Source organism: Gossypium hirsutum, chromosome D04 (genome assembly GCF_007990345.1).
Source record: "Gossypium hirsutum isolate 1008001.06 chromosome D04, Gossypium_hirsutum_v2.1, whole genome shotgun sequence".
In the NCBI taxonomy this organism is placed as follows: Eukaryota; Viridiplantae; Streptophyta; class Magnoliopsida; order Malvales; family Malvaceae; genus Gossypium; species Gossypium hirsutum.
Genome location: NC_053440.1, coordinates 2,024,072 through 2,041,741, shown reverse-complemented (window position 1 = coordinate 2,041,741; position 17,670 = coordinate 2,024,072). Strand labels below are relative to the sequence as shown.

At 35.1% G+C, this 17,670-nt stretch overlaps 1 protein-coding gene and 2 pseudogenes across 2 annotated transcripts; 1 reads left to right on the top strand and 2 right to left on the bottom strand.

Moving 5' to 3' along the window:
• The first annotated feature begins 2,351 nt into the window (after positions 1–2,351).
• LOC107931545 (transmembrane protein 87B) lies at positions 2,352–7,477 on the top strand. Of its 2 annotated transcripts, XM_016863467.2 has the most exons (6): positions 2,353–2,815; positions 2,959–3,043; positions 4,465–5,398; positions 5,867–5,962; positions 6,236–6,372; positions 7,051–7,477. In XM_016863467.2, the coding sequence occupies exons 1-6, from the start codon at positions 2,812–2,814 to the stop codon at positions 7,229–7,231; spliced, it is 1,437 nt and encodes a 478-aa protein (XP_016718956.2). In that variant the 5' UTR covers positions 2,353–2,811; the 3' UTR covers positions 7,232–7,477. The 2 variants fall into 2 exon arrangements, with proteins under 2 accessions (XP_016718954.2, XP_016718956.2); XM_016863465.2 differs by having other exon boundaries at positions 2,352–3,043.
• A 167-nt stretch (positions 7,478–7,644) lies between these two features.
• On the bottom strand, positions 7,645–11,735 carry LOC121216435 (DEAD-box ATP-dependent RNA helicase 17-like; annotated as a pseudogene).
• A 2,381-nt stretch (positions 11,736–14,116) lies between these two features.
• LOC121216221 (glycerol-3-phosphate dehydrogenase [NAD(+)] 2, chloroplastic-like) lies at positions 14,117–16,057 on the bottom strand (annotated as a pseudogene).
• Between the last annotated feature and the right edge of the window lie 1,613 nt (positions 16,058–17,670).

Sequence of the window (17,670 nt, the reverse complement as noted above, 5' to 3'; positions counted from 1 at the left end):
GCCATCATGGACCTCGTTGGTTCTACAAGCCATGCTCCTCATTAACAAAGCCATTGTGGTCCCTAACAACCACTCCAATACTGCCCTTCTAATCACCTTCGTCGAAAGAGGCGTCAAAGTTCACTTTCAATAAATTAGCACATAGGCCTTTCCAATGTGTAATGCCCGGTTGCAAATAGGGTGAGGCTTTGGTTTGCACCCTTTGGAACTCCTCCTTGTATGCTAAAGGTCATATTACAATGTTCCGTGTCATTTCAATCTTGGGATTAATAACAATGGCATTTCAAGCATTCCAAGCAACTCAAAGCACCATAACCAAGCTCTCTAAGTTATCCTTCTTGAGTATCCTTATCGCCTTTTCCAACCAATCCACCATTGAGGTAGTACTTGAGAGAGTGATTTGCTGAGAGAGACCACTAAGCTCGAGCATTTCCTTTGACAGGGAGCGGTTCCTAAGCGCGAGCATTGCTCCCAATGTCCCGCATCCAGATTTCTTTCCTGGCAGCATTGCCCACAAGACAATCAAACTCTACAAGGTACATTCAAAGACCAAAGGGTCTTCCAAATTTGCCGTGGCGGTCGTCCGTCTCCCATTTTGAGAGAGAGTTGATTACCCTAACACATACCTGACATTCTTCGCATGATGCCATATTAGTTTGTCCTGTGTGCCTGGTTTGTATAGGTGAATCTCGAATATCAAGTCACCCTGATAAGGGACAAAGATTTCCTAACAAGACCTTTCCTCCCATTTATGTTGCTTTGGGTTGTTGAGATCAGAAACAGTTACATCTCTTCGAAGTGAAATCGTGTGGAATATCCAAGAGTCATCTTTATTGGGAATCCATCTATCGTCTCAAACCTTAACAGAATAATCATGTCCATATCTCAACCGTGTGCTACTCCCTAGCATGTCTTTTGATTGTCAAAGGCTTCTCTAAATATACAAGGGCTTGGAGCCAAGGGGCACATTCAAGAGGCAATCATCTAGGAAGTATCAAGATAGGAGGACCCAATGGTAAAGGTGATAGAATTCATCGAACACAAAACATTACTTTAAGCCTGCCTCCGGTTCATCAAGAAATAAATTCACTCCAAAAGAAACATATATCACTCCCACAATATAATATTTGTCTTCTAGCCTATTTTCTTGAAAGAAGGTTAATTAGCTTTGATGATTCACAAACAATTTATAAAATAAACTAGTGACTTATACTAGAATTCTTATTAGAGTTAAACTCCTACCATAATGAGATTTTATCTTAGGGTGGGTTTGGATGGGCAGTGCGTTTACCTGTAATTAATATAAAAAACAGCGGTGGCGGTGAGATTAGATACTGTAACGATACTGTACCATGAAACAAAAAGTAAGCTAAACGCACCACACCTCACCACCCATCTAAACCTACCCTTAATCAATAACTTAGACACGTGACATCAGTTTCCATCATTCTCCCACTTAAGCTATATGATAAATTCAATAACTTGAATAAGTGATATTTAAATCCAAACTTTATTATAGCCATAGAATACTTTAGTCCAAGGGATAAATCTCAAAACTACACATGAACTTTGGTCTAATGTGTAATTTTATACATGAAATTTTGATTTGATTCAATTCTCACAAATTATTAACGCAATTATTGATATAAGATCATTTTATTTTTATATATTACGTACACAAATAATTATATTTATCCAATATAAAAATAAATTGATTTTTTTTTTAATTTATATGATTGAATCAAAATTAAAATTTCATATACACATTTAAACTACAATAAAATTATCATCTGTATAATTATACCAAATCAAAATTCATATATCATATTATACATTAAATCAAAGTTTATATATAATTTTGAGATTTATCTTCAAAAAATTAAGCAACTTTCTATATTTCTCACTAGACCTGTCCATGGGTAGAGTCAGGTTCGGGCTGAGCCTTTGCAAAATTTTTGGCGTGTTTGATAGGCCCGGGCCCGACCCGAAAAATGGGCCTAAAAAATGCCTAAGCTTGACCTAGATAAAAATGTTAAAACCCAAGTTTGGTCAAGTCCAGCCTGCCCGTATTAATTTTTTTATATAAAACTTTTAAAAATATATATAATACATCAAAAACATTAAAAACATTCAAATTAATCTTTCTCAACAAATTGAAAATAAATAAATAAAAATCTTTATATTTAAATAGCACTAATATAAGTATAACTTAACAAGTAAATACCTATAAAATAATAATAAAATTAACAGTAAAATAAAATTTATATAATATCCAAACAATAACAATATAATAATGGAATGACAGCAACACGGTGAGAAAACAATAAATTTTTTTTTGTAAATTTAGATCAGGCTGGACCCGAGGCAAAAAAGTTTTACTTAAAACTTAATCCTTTTTTTAACAGGTCTTTTAATTTTTCACCTAAACTCATTTTCCAAACTTATAGATTTACCCAAACTCTTCGCTTTTTAAGCAGATCTTTAGATCGGAACTGGACTCCTGTACATGTCTATTTCTCACCTCTTCCAAAAAATTTTTGAAAGCCGAAGGTGAAATAACATGTGCTACAAATAAAAAAAAATGGAGTCAATCACTCAATCTAAACATATTTCGTCAAACATTATAAAAATAAGATTGTATTTCTACAATCATAAAAATTAAAATTAAAACAGAACACAGACAAACCAATAGGCGAAAAAGGACAGAACAGAAGTGAGAACAGAGAAAAAGAGAGTGAGAGAAAGAGAGAGAGAGAGAGATGATGGGCAACAACAGAGAATTCATTTGTTTATCTTATGATCTGATTGGAAATGGGTATTTTCAGAAACTCACATTTGTAGTATTAATATATTTCAGCTGCTTTGCCATAAACCAAGTGGGTGCTTCCATCCATGAATATCAAAACCAAAGCTTTTTTCGCCGTTCTAATTCTTTCTTCTTCCATGGTGGAAGTGAAGGCCTTTATGCTTCAAAGCTTCACGTTGATCCTGACAAAAAGCCTTCTCCTGAGGAAAATCATCTCAATGGCAAGTCTTTTATCAGGTCATCATTGTGTTTTTTTTTTCCCCTTTTCTTGTTCTATTTCTCTTTTCCTAGTTTCAGCTTTTCCTTTTAATGTTGCATTATTGGATAATTTTTTGTTTCAATGATGGTTATCAGCTTAATTAATGCCCTTTTTAATCTAATTTGAACAGTGTTAATAATGTTATCAATTTTTTGGGGATTTTCCTTTTGGGGGGTTGGTTTCATTGCTCGTTTCATTTTTAGGCTCTTTTTTAATGGATATAAATTACCATCAATTATATGCTGGGATAATTGTAAGCTAACAAAGTGGTAGCTTATCTGCACTGTTCGCATTAGAAAAATTAAACAAGTTGCATGTTTTTGTAATGAGCATTTTAGCATTTGTTTATCTCATGATTTTGTCCATGTTGTATTTGAAGATTGTGGATGTTTTTAGGGGACCAATGTTGGCTTCATTTTGTTTTCTGTTGAGATTGTGTCAGGAGCAAACAAATTTACTTATGTTCTGTGTTAGGATTGTGTGACCCAAATTCTAAGAGATTGCTTGCAAGTCAAGTTAAACAAAAATATATTTTCTTTCTAGAAGATTTAGTATTTATTAGTATAATATATTTAGCATTTATTAGTATAGTTTATTTGACTTACTAATTTAGCCTATAAATAGGCTCCTTTACAATCTTAGAATTGAGAGACACCCATTAGATTAGAACTCATAACACATTCAGAGAATTTTGTGTTTACGTTTGAGGGTTCTTTGTTTTTCGGGTTTTCGGGGTTTAGTTTTTATCTCCATCTTTTGTACTCTTCATTCTTTTGCCATTATAGTAAAATTATCTTTGCCCGTGGTTTTTTATCCTCTTTTGAGGGGTTTTTCCACGTTAAATTTGTGTGTTCATCTTCTCAATTTCTTCTACTATTTTTACTTGTTCGTTGCTTAATCGGGACGATCCTAACATTCTGTCATGTTTTATTGAATGAATGGATGTAAGAATGTTATATTGTGAAAACCATCCCATGATTTATTGCCACTAATATCATGCAGCTGGAAAATCTGTTATTTAGTCAATTTATTTGGTTTGGCATGTCATATGCATCAATGTTGCAATTTAGATTAATGAAGGCATTATTGAACAATCCGGATAAATTTTCGTCTCCTATGAATGTAGGACATTGTTATACTTGATCCTACAGACTTTTAGCTAGGTGCTAATTCATTTGGCAAGCAAATCTTCTGTTGTTAAGGAGATTTCTGCAGTAATTACTTATTTCGTGATAATGAGACCATCTATCATATATTTAGGGCACTATGTTGGTGAATTCGGATATTTTAGGCATTACATCATTTCATTCTAGTCATGGCACAGATGTTTTATTTCTTCCATTCAAATTGAATAATTCTGGAACTTCTCTTGTACCTCTGATGCCATTATCGCTTTCAGGTTTGAGTCAATCACCTTTCGAAGACCGAAAGAGTCTGCTGAAAAAAAGAATGAGATGCAGCAAAAAACTGGATTGGTTGAGGCTATAATAGTTGAGGTAAAAGACAGAGAGAAAATTGGAGGTTCGTATTTGCATTCTGCCGCAATATGTTGCACTCCGGATCTTTCTAAGGAAGGATCCTGCAATGTAGGGGAGGTTATCATCCACCAAGATCCAAATTACCCTTATAATCCGCAACGAATACAAACCTTCTTTGAAGGAAAAACGGAAGAGACTACTATGGTGCTACAAACAGTTGAGATCAATCATACTGGAATGTACTATTTGTATTTCATGTTTTGCGATCCAGAACTCATGGGCACGACGATCAGTGGAAGAACTGTCTGGAGAAATCCTGAAGGTTATCTTCCAGGAAAGATGGCACCACTAATGACATATTTTGGGTTAATGTCTCTGGCATATCTTGGTCTAGGTCTTGTCTGGTTTCTGTGGTCTGTCCAATACTGGAAAGATATAATACAACTGCAGTACCACATTACAGCAGTGATAGGTCTGGGAATGTGTGAAATGGCTCTATGGTACTTCGAATATGCAAATTTTAATGCAACCGGAAACAGACCAATGGGAATCACACTTTGGGCAGTTACCTTCACTGCTGTTAAAAAGACAGTCTCCCGTCTACTCCTTTTAGTGGTATCAATGGGCTATGGTGTTGTGCGGCCAACCCTTGGAGGTGTAATCTTCAAAGTTCTCCTTCTTGGCCTGACGTACTTTGTCTTTTCAGAAGCACTCGGGCTGGTTGAAAATCTGGGGAATATTGATGACTTAACTGGAAAAGCGAGGCTGTTTCTGGTTCTACCTGTTTCTCTGTTGGATGCTTGCTTCATAATCTGGATCTTTTCGGCATTGTCCCAAACTCTAGAGAAGCTTCAGGTAGTGCCAAGCTTATCTTTTCATATTACAACCATAAAGAATAGCTTGAATTGTCCCTTAATATGTATCCTTTTTCTTTTTGTAATACACTCGATCTTAGCAGATGTTATATCTTCCTCTTGCATTACATTTAAATCTCGTTTGTGCAATGATATTCATGTAACATAAATCACGCTCCACAAGAATCAGTTTTCCATTCCATTTGATGTCGCTCCCCATAATTAGACAAATCAGTCTTGCTCATAATATATTGTAGCCTTGTTTGGTGAAAGTACAATAAGTGAATCCTTTCTGCATGTTGATGCTTGCAGATTTCTATTTTGCTTGTTTTGAGCAATAGTGAAAATAGCTCGCAACTTCGCTTTAGCAGACAGAGAAGATTTTTTATCTTTCATTTCTAAACTAAGTACATTTTCTTTCCATTTGATTGATTTAAAATTTAAAGGGTTTACTCCTCTTGTGGCACAGATTAGAAGGAGCATGGCCAAGTTTGCACTCTACCGGAAGTTTACCAATTCACTAGCAATATCAGTTCTGCTCTCCATTGCTTGGGTTGGTTACGAGGTGGTTTGATACACTTCTCTTTCATCATATACAAGTTTGCTTCATTGTGTTGTCTTTTATCCTCCCTCTCTCCCCACCTCCATCTCAACTCTCAAGTCCATGTTTTTAAGAAAGCTAGTTACTCTTAGATTATATGGATCTGAAATTCTCCATTTCCAGCTCCTTTTACCCGTCATCTGTATCATTGTACATGCTCCGAACATTTAAATAAATATGAGATTATTTCCTAAATATGGGTTGTAGGAGTTCATCTAATCAAGCTTTCTTGTTCAGTTGTACTTTAATGCAGCTGACCCATTAAGTGAGTTGTGGCAAAGAGCTTGGATAATCCCAGCTTTCTGGAATCTTCTTGCATTTGTACTTTTGGTGGTGATATGCAGTCTTTGGGCTCCGTCAAATAATCCGACACGGTAATCCCTGGAAGTCGAAACTTGCAATTTCTTTATTAGGTAGACTGCTACTTGCTGAACTTCAGTTAGACGATGTTTTTGCTGGAAATTAGAGATTTATATGGACTTGTTTGGTAATAAGAATTGTTTTCATGTATTCCTCGAAAGGACAAATGAGCTAGAGATCTGTTAAAAGAATTAGCTTTCAGTGAGATATTACAAGTCTGGAAAAAAAAATGAGGTATTCACTTTAGAGTTGTGAAGCTTGAACCACTCTCAGGTTTGTTTAATTGCTTTATTAAGCGTGAGCAGTTTGTTTTCGTTCATGAGCATCTATGCAGGTGTGCTTTATTAGGCAAATTACATGGAATCTGGGACTAAATCGAGCTAGTCAGCTTTACTTAGAAACGTTAGTGATCTTTTAGAAATCCTTTGGACACTCTTTGCATCTAGAGTATCACCATCATAGTACTCTACAAGGTTAGGTTTCATTACACTTTCACTTGTGGCTTGACTATGCTGCTTGTTAGATTGGCTTTTTAAATACACTCAGTACATATATTATCATACCAGAAAATAAGCACATTATTGAATATGAGTATTTATGTGGTTCAGAACAATTTGTTGCAGCATATGTTGTTTATGTTCCTTTCTAACCGCGCTTCATCATAAGAGTTCATTTGTTATGTGTTTGTTCAGATATGCCTATAGTGAGGAAACAGGGGATGAGCTTGAAGAGGAGGGTATCTCACTCACTAGCAGTAGTGTTCTATTGGCCGGAGAATCGGCAAACAAGCAGCTGGAAAGGAAGGAGAGGAGGGCATCAAATGCTGATTTATTCAGGCTCGGTGAAGAGGTCGAGGAGGATAAAAGAGAATAGTGACACATTTTCTTCCTGTGTCCCAACAGAATTTGTGTTGCCCCCTTTCTGCATCTAATATGATTCACCCTTTCCCTTATGGTCCCTGTCATTTTCTCAATTTTTTACACAAAGTCAACTATTACTTGAGATAGAAGGAATTATTGCAGATGTTAGGATTCTGAGTTTTAAGCAAACATACGATATTTTATGTTTGTTTGCAACAGGCGGAAAACAGATCATTTAACGCATAATTCATTTTTAGCATATTATTTATTTAACTTGATAAACAAACATAAATTAATTAATTAATAAAACCAAACTATTCCAGGTGATTGTTCACTTACAAACCTAACAAAAACCAAGAGTTTGAAGTGAAGATAAGTTGATGCACGTTCACCATAACAACAATGGACGGAATTTCCTGATAAAACTACCTTGTAAATTATCATTCTATTACTTTGAATAAGAAATATAAATGATGATTTATAAAGGGATTACATGAGAGTTAAAAAGAATAATAATACAAGCATTTCATTCATCAGTTCCATACAAGAGTTTGAAGTGAAGATAAGTTGATGCACGTTCACCATAACCAACAATGGACGGAATTTCCTGATAAAACTACCTTGTAAATTATCATTCTATTACTTTGAATAAGAAATATAAATGATGATTTATAAAGGGATTACATGAGAGTTAAAAAGAATAATAATACAAGCATTTCATTCATCAGTTCCATACAAATTGTGAAGATGAGAGGCACAAATAAACATGCTGTGATTACTAGTTTTGTATTGTATAATTCGACCATTTGTTTGGTTACTAAAACTTACTACCTTAGCACCTGATTCAAAATTCATGTTTTACTGGCAACTTTCCTCTTCTTAAATAGACCTTTCTGCTTCTGCTTCAGATCCCTCTTCCTCTTTTTCGATTGGTTTTGGAATGCCTTTCCTACCAATGATGGCTGCTCTCTTAATGCAAAACTTTTTGCAACATGCCCTAAATGAAGCTTCTTCACCATGAAAATTTGTTTCAGGTCTCCGCGATGTGCTGTGTATGCACGGACCCAAGAGCAAAATGCATCCTTCGCTTGTTTCTTAATCTTTGGCTGCAAAAATGATAACCGGGAAAAAGCATTATTTTGAAGCACATAAAAAGCTAAAATCATTTACAGAACTTCATTTCAAATCAAACCAATTCAAGCAGAAAACTATTTCAAATCATTCATTATTTGTGCAAACTAGCTAAACTTATCCAGATGAATAAAACAGAATGCTATAATCACCTGCTTGGAGAGCCTACTCTAGCATGATAGTTCAGTGGAGCAATGGTGAGCATATCCCCACATCACATTTTCAAGTCATTTTCTCTTAAAGCTTAGCATCATAATACCAGCTTTACATGTTGAATCAGAAGTTATTTCTGAACCAGGATCAACTTCAAAGCATTTTCATTCAAAGCATATATTCAAACCCAATGAACAAAACATGCATCTTTTTTCAGAGAACTACAGTGTTGACTGCATACTGTTGTTTGCGAACAACTGCAGTATGTTCATATAGTGTGCAAAGTAACAAATCAGTAAAAGATAACTCCAATTCCTTCTTCCTATAAATATACATATAAGTGTGTATAAACAAAAGACAACTTTAACATAGTTTAAGATGGAAAGCGAGAAAGATCAAAAGATTTTATATGCACAGGAAGCCAAAATGGACACAAAGAGACAAGTACAAATATAACAACCATTTTCCAAAATCAAACAAATACAAAGCGAGGAAGATGAACTCTAGAGAAGCAACCGCGGAGAAAAAGGAACAGAAAAATAAGAAAATATAAGGGGTAAATAAGATCCACATGCATAAATCATACCTCAGCTGAGATGTATGATTCAAGCTCCCTCTGAAGAGATACAACCATGGATGTGATTCTAAAGAAACAAACTTCTTGACACGATGCATTTGACTGTGCAATGGGAAAGAATCTATTATTTTGAGGAGTGGATACTCTGTCAATGACACACCATGTTTCTCTAGATCTTGCAAGTAATCCACTTCTATTGGTTGTAGAAATAGTAAGGATCTCCTCTTCACCCAGTCGAGCCGTCCTACCTACTCTGCATCAAAGATTAAAAGCCCAGTCAAGCTCTGATTGACCTTATATATTAGTTCCACAAGAATTTGAACATATGACCAGGACATCTGTCCACTAGATCTATATATGCTTAAAAAGGTAGTTGTACAGTACTCAATTACATAGAGTTAAACCACCCATTAGAATACAAAGTAGACTGTTAACTAAAAAATATAGAGAAATCGCTCTCATAGTTAAACTAATCGGAAAGAGAATTCACATATAAGCAGTTAGAAATCTGTTCAACAAGAAGCATCCATGGTGAGAATTTCTGATGATACTCTAATTCTGAAGAAATGGCCATAAATGAGGACTTAGAAGCTGTTCAAACAGTAAGTAAAGATTTGTGGATGGGCAATTACATGGCAAAAATAAGATAGCTGTCAAAATTAATCAAAATAAACCAAAAACTTGCCGAGTAAATAATGTTGCAAACAAGCAGACTAGATGGATATTTCCAAGAAAATAGCCTCTAAATACCTATGCACATATTCAGAGGCCTCCCCTGGAGAATCATACTGTATGATACATCTAACTTTTGGAAAATCTAAGCCCTAGCAGCAACATTGTAGAGACAAGAAGTGCCGATTTTTCTGTTTTGAAGGCACTGAAGGTGGTTCTTCTATCTTCCTGCTTCATATTCCCATGTAACCTAAAAGTTTTGCATTTCAGAAACATCTGCTTAAGTTCTTCTTCAAATTGCGAGTAGGGTGACCACTGGAACTCACTCACAGCATGTAGAAAATCCACTGCATCACATGTAAAGAATACACAACTGTAAATGATCATCAAGAATCAAACAAGATAGATAGGAAATAGTATTATAAAGTAACTTTCAGGAACCAAGAGAGACAACAGAGGATGAACTGATACTTATCTTGAACAAGTAAACCACAAAAGTTCACTCTCTATGCATTATCTGGAAAATAAATAAAGAATCCGATGATGCAAGTTCCACATTTAATAATACAATAAACGAAAAGCAAAAGAAATACCAGATGCATAAACAAGGAATCGTTACAGGCCATGAAGGTGAAGACTTCAGGCTCCAAAATTATAACAACAACTAGGAATAAATAAATAAATAAAATTGACACAATTTATGCATGAAACTGACATCTACTTCCAATTTGAAGCAATAAAGACATCTTAAAGAATGTTCTAGCTAACAACAGAGATAATAAGATTATGCTATTGCCTTGCCTTTTGGGAAGCTTCTCTCTCGAAAAGATGTTTTAGAATGGAAAGAAGTACAGCAAGCCGTGAACCACAGGCACTGGTGTAAGTATTCATCAAGTCATATAGATCAAGCCCGGAAGGTTAACAAATGAATGAGAGAGTATTCAGAATATGCATACCTTAACAATCTCTGAACCAATTGAGCTGGAAGCCTATAATCCCCACTGAAGAATTTACAGACTTGATTGAGTAATCAAGTCCTCATCACATCGGATCCCAGAGATCCAGTTGGTTACTGATGAATCTGGTTGCATCTTCATGTTATCAAGACCAATCATTACAGGATTTCTAAACTAATTTTACTAAGATGGTTTACTTTTTCATTTAATGTAGCTGATAATAGCAAATTTTGTCTTGAAATTCAGAGAATTTCCCTTTTCAACAGATTCGTTTGCCCTAGAACCCAAAAGATCCAATATCTCTTCAATATCTTTTCAAATCCTAACCAGATTCGTCAATAGAGTCAGGTGAAATTATAAGTAATAGAAATAAATACTCATATAAACCTAGATATATGTATACGACGTCGCTCATCAAGAATCATGCAAGTGTGCCAAAAGATGATTTTTTTAAGTGATCCAACGGTCCAGTGTTCATAAGAATAGAAATGCTGAGGAATCATATGAACATCATAAACCTAATTTAAGAGAAAGAATCAATATGAAAATAAATAGAAAGGCTGAACGATCATATGAAACATCGCAAAATCACCTTCGCGCTGGCTTTCTCTTATTCCTGTTTTCACCACCCATTACATAACCAGGAACACCAATGAAACGATGCAACAACTTCTGCAGAATCTCATACACTGCAAACATAACTCACGCGTTGGTACAAGGACAACGTATCATAAAACATATCAATTTTAATTTATTCATGCTTAAACAAAAAGAATAGAAATATTCAACCTATTCATTCTTAAACATATATAGGACCATTCCCATTACACCCTCCAAGATTAATTTCGCATGACAATGGAAAAAAAATAACATCTGGACTTACAAAAACGATAACACAGATACACATCCCATTAAAAGCATAAAAACATACAAAGTACCGTGAGAACGCTCAATTCGGGGATTGGTAACCTGCAATAATGAATGATTGGAGCCAAATATGCATTGTTTGCCAGACCCCGTTTCTGCATTAAAAGTCTAGTACATTCTCCAATCAAGGATCTCAAAACCACTTAACAAAACTAGAAACCTGGCATAAAAACAATCCAATTACGAAAAAAAACTCTCTGGATGCAAACAAAACAATTGAGCAAAATATAACTTATTAAAAATGGCTAAAATAAAACCCAATCTAGGAGACAAGAAAACTTGCACCAAAACAAGTCCAATTATGACAAAGAAAATAAATGCACCAAAGTTGATAAAAAAAACAACCCAACAATGAGAGAGAGAGAGAGAGAGAGAGAGAACTGCCTAAAAATGCCAGCAGGATTAAAATTGCATTAAAAATGCTAAGAAAACAGCAGAAAAATACGAAAGGAAAGGATACACATGACGACCAGAGAGTAAACAGGAATAGCTGAGCTTGGACAGAGTTGGAGCTCAAAACCCAACCTTTCTGTTAAGAAGAACAAATTAAGTACATGAGAATCAAAGGTTACATATAATTACTAGGACAGTCTCAGTAACATTCTACAAAACAAAACAGAAGCCAACTTGTAGTTGTTCAGACAGAGTGATGGAGGCAAGACTGGGAGAATGAACACGAAGCAAATATCTCCGATTCTTGTTCGGGTTTGGTTTGATTCTTTCTCTTGTTTGTTTTTTGGGTTTTCTTCATCTTTCTGACAGCTGCAGGCTGGGGTTATGATTTTTTTGGTGCTTCTGTTTATACTTTCTTTTTCTTATACGTTTTCTTCCTCTTTTTCCACTAGGGTTTAAACCATCATAATGACCACTTAGCAACGAAAAGAAAAAGAAAAGTGTCGTTTCAGGTTTTTGAAGACTGAAGAGAAAAATTGCAATCTCACCCTCAATATAACTTAATTGGTTTCATCCTTTTTATAATTTGAGTTTTGTCCTCAAGATATTAATAAATAAAGTCACACAGTCCTAAAATAAATTGACTTGATGTAAATTCAATTAAAGTTTGATGACGGCATTTAATAAACACTCCATGATGATGAAAAAAATATTTATGTAACCAATTTTATAAAAAAATTAATATAAATAAGAAATGAGGCAAGACGAATGCATAAAATATATAAATAATAAAAACCTTTTAAAATAATACAATTATGTAAAAGATATTTTTGTCTTAATCCAATAATTCGTGTCACTATCTCAATTAAATGCCATCTTCAATTGAAATTTGCATAATGAACCTTCTTCAAAGGGTTTGCCTCTTTAAAATAGTAAATTTTAAATATAGGGCTTCACAACAATGCTCATTTGATTCTTTATAATATATTTCATGTAAATCTTTTTCACTCTATGTTACCATAATTAACAATATGGTATATGTATTTATATTAAGTACAAATTAACTAAAACGTAACACCAGTTATACTATGATTTTGCTTAAATGTTTAAATTCATACAGATGTGGAATTTAACAGTAAAGTACTTGAACTCTCTGTAACCTCTCATATTCTTCAACTTAGAACAATTCAGAGATGACTCTGACTCTTGCTCTCTGCTCCATCTTTCTTGAGCACTTTATTGGCCCACAGAATATTAGGATGACTTGTTACCAGGGATATAAGTTTCACTATGATCCTCCAAATATATATATATAAACCTTTCAAAAGAAAGAGCATATTCCGTACCAGATACATACTCATATTCGATACTCACCTCAAGTCCGATAATAAAGGCTAAGACAATAGTATATGCATGGGTACCAGGTGTGCTTCATTGAGTACAAGAATGTTTTATGCAAGATGGTTCTGCAGAATTGACAGATCAAGTTCATTAAATATTGACATAAACAGAATGGAGCAGCAACCAATACATGGGTCACCAAGTCACAATCTGGAAAATAAAGTAAAATAGTCTAGCATCATCCGCCAGCTATACACAAAAATTACAGATGAACAATGCGGAAGAGAGCTGAATTTGCAGTATGACTGTTATTTATGGCGTTAACCCGGCAGTGGTTCAAACATTTGTCCAAAAAGAGAAACCATGTTCAAAAAAAGAAACCCTTTGGATGCATCATGCAAGCCAAGTACCTCTCACTGATCTAAAACTACAGAACACGATAAAATTCCATCCCATCTTATTTACCAAAGAATATTAGGTACAATACAAGTCCTTGGACGGCAAAAAGAATAAGCTCAAGGCTAAATATTGTATATCTTAATAGTTATTTCGTTCGCAAAATCCCCCAAAATAGATCTAATAATATTTTTGGAGGAGATACTTCAAATTCCTAATGCATAATAAAGGGGGACAATTTAAAGAGAGAGAAAATTCGACCTATATAGATATCAGCACCTGTTTTTTCTTGGAATGATGAAATGCAGCTCAGCAGCTGACAATCAAGTTCTTAATGGTGGTAGAGCTCCATCCCCAGGGAAAATAATTCCACTTCCGGGACAAAACAGTAGTTTTTCAAACTTCTTCAACCTACAAGTGACAAGTTACCACTTAACAATTAATGATAGGTTTATACCGGAATTATAGACATGGAAAAGACATGCATATGCTAGTCAACAATGGTTCCTTGTTTATCAAAGATTAAGGATGAATGACCTGAGGGAGGCTCATTAATTCAAGAACAGCCTTCTTTGGGGTTAGCTCACTGTCCATGATCCGAGCAACTGCTGTCAGGACCGGCATTTTAACATTATATTTTTGGGCCAGTGCAATCACAGCTCCAGCAGTTGACACACCTTCAGCTACCTACAGCAGTACTAATCATATTAATAGCCAGATTTTAAGCGTCAACAGCCAGTTTAAAACTTCACAAGAACCTGATTCATGGAACTGAGTATATCTTCAAGTTCTCCCCTGATCCAAGACGAACTCCAACTCTTTTATTTCTTGAAAGATTTACAAAACATGTAAGCATGATGTCCCCAGTTCCAGATAGACCAGTAATTGTTGCGGCTTTCCACCATCTAAGGATATGTAGCAAAGATTTGTTAGATAACACGGTTATTTATTAATACAAATGAGCTTACAAACATCTAGCCAAGAGAAAGAAACGATTAAAATGAAGGCAGCTCAAATCTTCAAGCTATGTGGGCACGAGGGCAACAGGATTATACCTTTTTGCTAGCATCGTAATCTCAGAACAACTTGTGCTACAAGAGCGCCATGGAATATACCAGATCATGCCTTCAACCAATCCAGCAGCAATCGCAAGTACATTTGACTGCACCTGCATTCAACCGTACATCCCTGAGGTTACAAGGTTACAACTGAGCATAGAACATCAATAGTTACCTAACTCTCGACACCAATATGATCAACGCAATGAAAACGACATTATGCAGACCTAAAGTCAATGATCTGAGGAACACAAAGTTATTAGCAGAGAGCTGGCCAATTTTGCAATATGTGATCGCAATATTAAACTTAGAACCTCATCACAGGAACAGAAAATAGTAACATCAATATGCCAGTCGCAGCAGCAGTGATGGAGGATACTTGAGGGAATGAGAGAACCATAAACAGTGTTTCATGTATTATACAAAATCGTTGTTAGTTTTGCATACAAATGAAAGATCCTCTACCTTGAAGTGCTGATCGCGTAAATGACTACAAGACAATAGCTGCTGAACAGCATGGGCCAATTTTTTGTCTTTTGATGCCACCCCATTGCTGCAAAGCAGAAAGGAATAGTAGTAAACCCTAGATATATGAATGGTTGAAGTATTACAAGAATATAGTTATCATATACAACCAAGTTACCTGTTGGTAAGTTTGTTCATTAATCCAACGCAAAGGAAGGCCCTGAATAGTGCAATATAAAGTTGGCAGGGTTCTTTAATGCTTGAGGAATGATTTGAGACATCATCCTCAATGTATTGAGCTCTAAGCCTTTGCTAAGGGAATATAAAGTAAGCCAGGATCAACATGCTCTGCAATTCCTTCGAGAAAGGATGTACTAAAACTGCAAACAGGAGGCAAGATTCAGGCACTTGTCCCATGGTACAGAAATAAGCATCAACATACAATGGCTTGACAGACCTGCACAGGTACAGCATGAAGGCAATAATCTGCCCCAAGCAAAGCAGTTTTGGCATCAGAAGTTGCAGTCACATTTTCTGGTAGCTTGTGTTCAGGGAAGTACTTACTGACAACAGAGAAGACAAATAATGTTCCAATATCAATAAAATTTATGTTTAACACCATATAGTAAATTGCAATGAAATTCAAGCAATGTGAATAAGAAAACCCACTAATTAAAATGGTTCTCATTAATAGACCGGCAAACCGCAGGATCACGTACAAGCATACTAACTTCCATTTGTGCCTTCCTGTTAGCAACATGAGCCGCCATTGCTCCCAAAAGATCCTCCTACCCACCACCTTCAAGCCAAATTAAAAATGTAGACTAAACAGATTAGCATTATACACAATTGAATATCATTCAAATTCAAGAATAACAGCTGAACTAGATATCTCCTTAGCCCTTACCATATTGTAATCATATACAGATTCTCTTCTTTACACGAAAGCTCCTTCAATTCATCAATTTATATTTTCTTAATTAAATTAAAATTTTGCCCAAAATTCGAATGCATTTAAAATGACATCAGAGAGGGGGCGAGCTAGCAATGAGAGACATCAGAAACAAAATCTTAAAACTTTAATGGGCCAACCAGTAGAAGAAAACAACCTTTTTCATTCGTTCAGTAACTTCAGTTTCGCCTTGGAGTCCAAGAACGTAACTAACAAGCTTCCCAAGCAATGCGAACACTTCGGCGATCCGGTCTATCAGGGAAGCTGAATGGGTTTGTACGGATCCTTGGGGAGTAAAGGAGACGGTGAAGAGTTCTGCAAACAAGTGCAACCACAGTGGCTTGAGGACTCACTTTGGAGTTCGGAAAGTGAACGTACATGGGTTTTGAGTGAAGATGATTCAGCTTAAATACGCAAACTGTTCAAGAAGTGCTTCCATTTTTTTGGTTCAAACTTCGATTGGAAAAGCAAAGAATGTGGGAATTAGGAAGGAAAATGAGAGAGAGTATTGGCTTCCACCAGTCCAACAAATACAAGTGTTTTTGTTATACAAGATTTTTAATTTTATCCTACGTACGGCGCTTCCGCCATCTCTAATCCTTTTCTGCTGTTGTTTTCGTCATTCTTTTGGGCCGCCATTTCTGTTTTCCTTTACCCAAAAGGCTTAAATTTGTAGATTGATCGATTTAAATAAGTTATTTAATCTAATTAAATAAAAAAGGTAATACAAAAATAGTCACTTTTATTCACCTCAAATTATATTTTAGTCACTAATATTATCGTTTTGTTACAAAGTGGTCACACTATCGTTAAAATTTGTTACCTCCCTGACGGCAGTCCTACGTGGCAGTCCAAATAGGTTTTAAATATCAACTTGGATGTCAGTTGTTGGGATGAAAATAGGTTTTTAATTCAATAAATTTAATTTGGACTGCCATGTAGAACATCCAAGTTTGCAATTAAAACCCATTTGGACTGCCACGTAAGACCACCATTAAGGAGGTAACCAAGCTTAACGGTTAAATGATCACTTTGTAACAAAACAATAACGTAAGTAACTAAAACGTAACATTTCAAACATAAGTGCCTAAAATATAATCTGAGACAAACAAAAGTAACTATTTTATAGTTTACCCATAAAAAATTAGTAAAATTGGTTCAATCAATCGAATCGTTGATAATTCTAATCTTTTGTTCTGAATTGATACTCAAACTAGTTTCTAGTCTAATCAAATGGTCCAATCCAATTGTGAAAACAACTACTTAAATGAACAAATGTTATAAACACCTTTCAGTTTTCAAAATTAAGCAAATTTACCTCTATTAAAAACATAGAGTAATTTAATCTTTATCAATTTCGAAAGTTAGTGAATAAGGAAAATTAATGACAGCATTAATGATTTCCATCAAATTTATCTGGCCTGACAATAA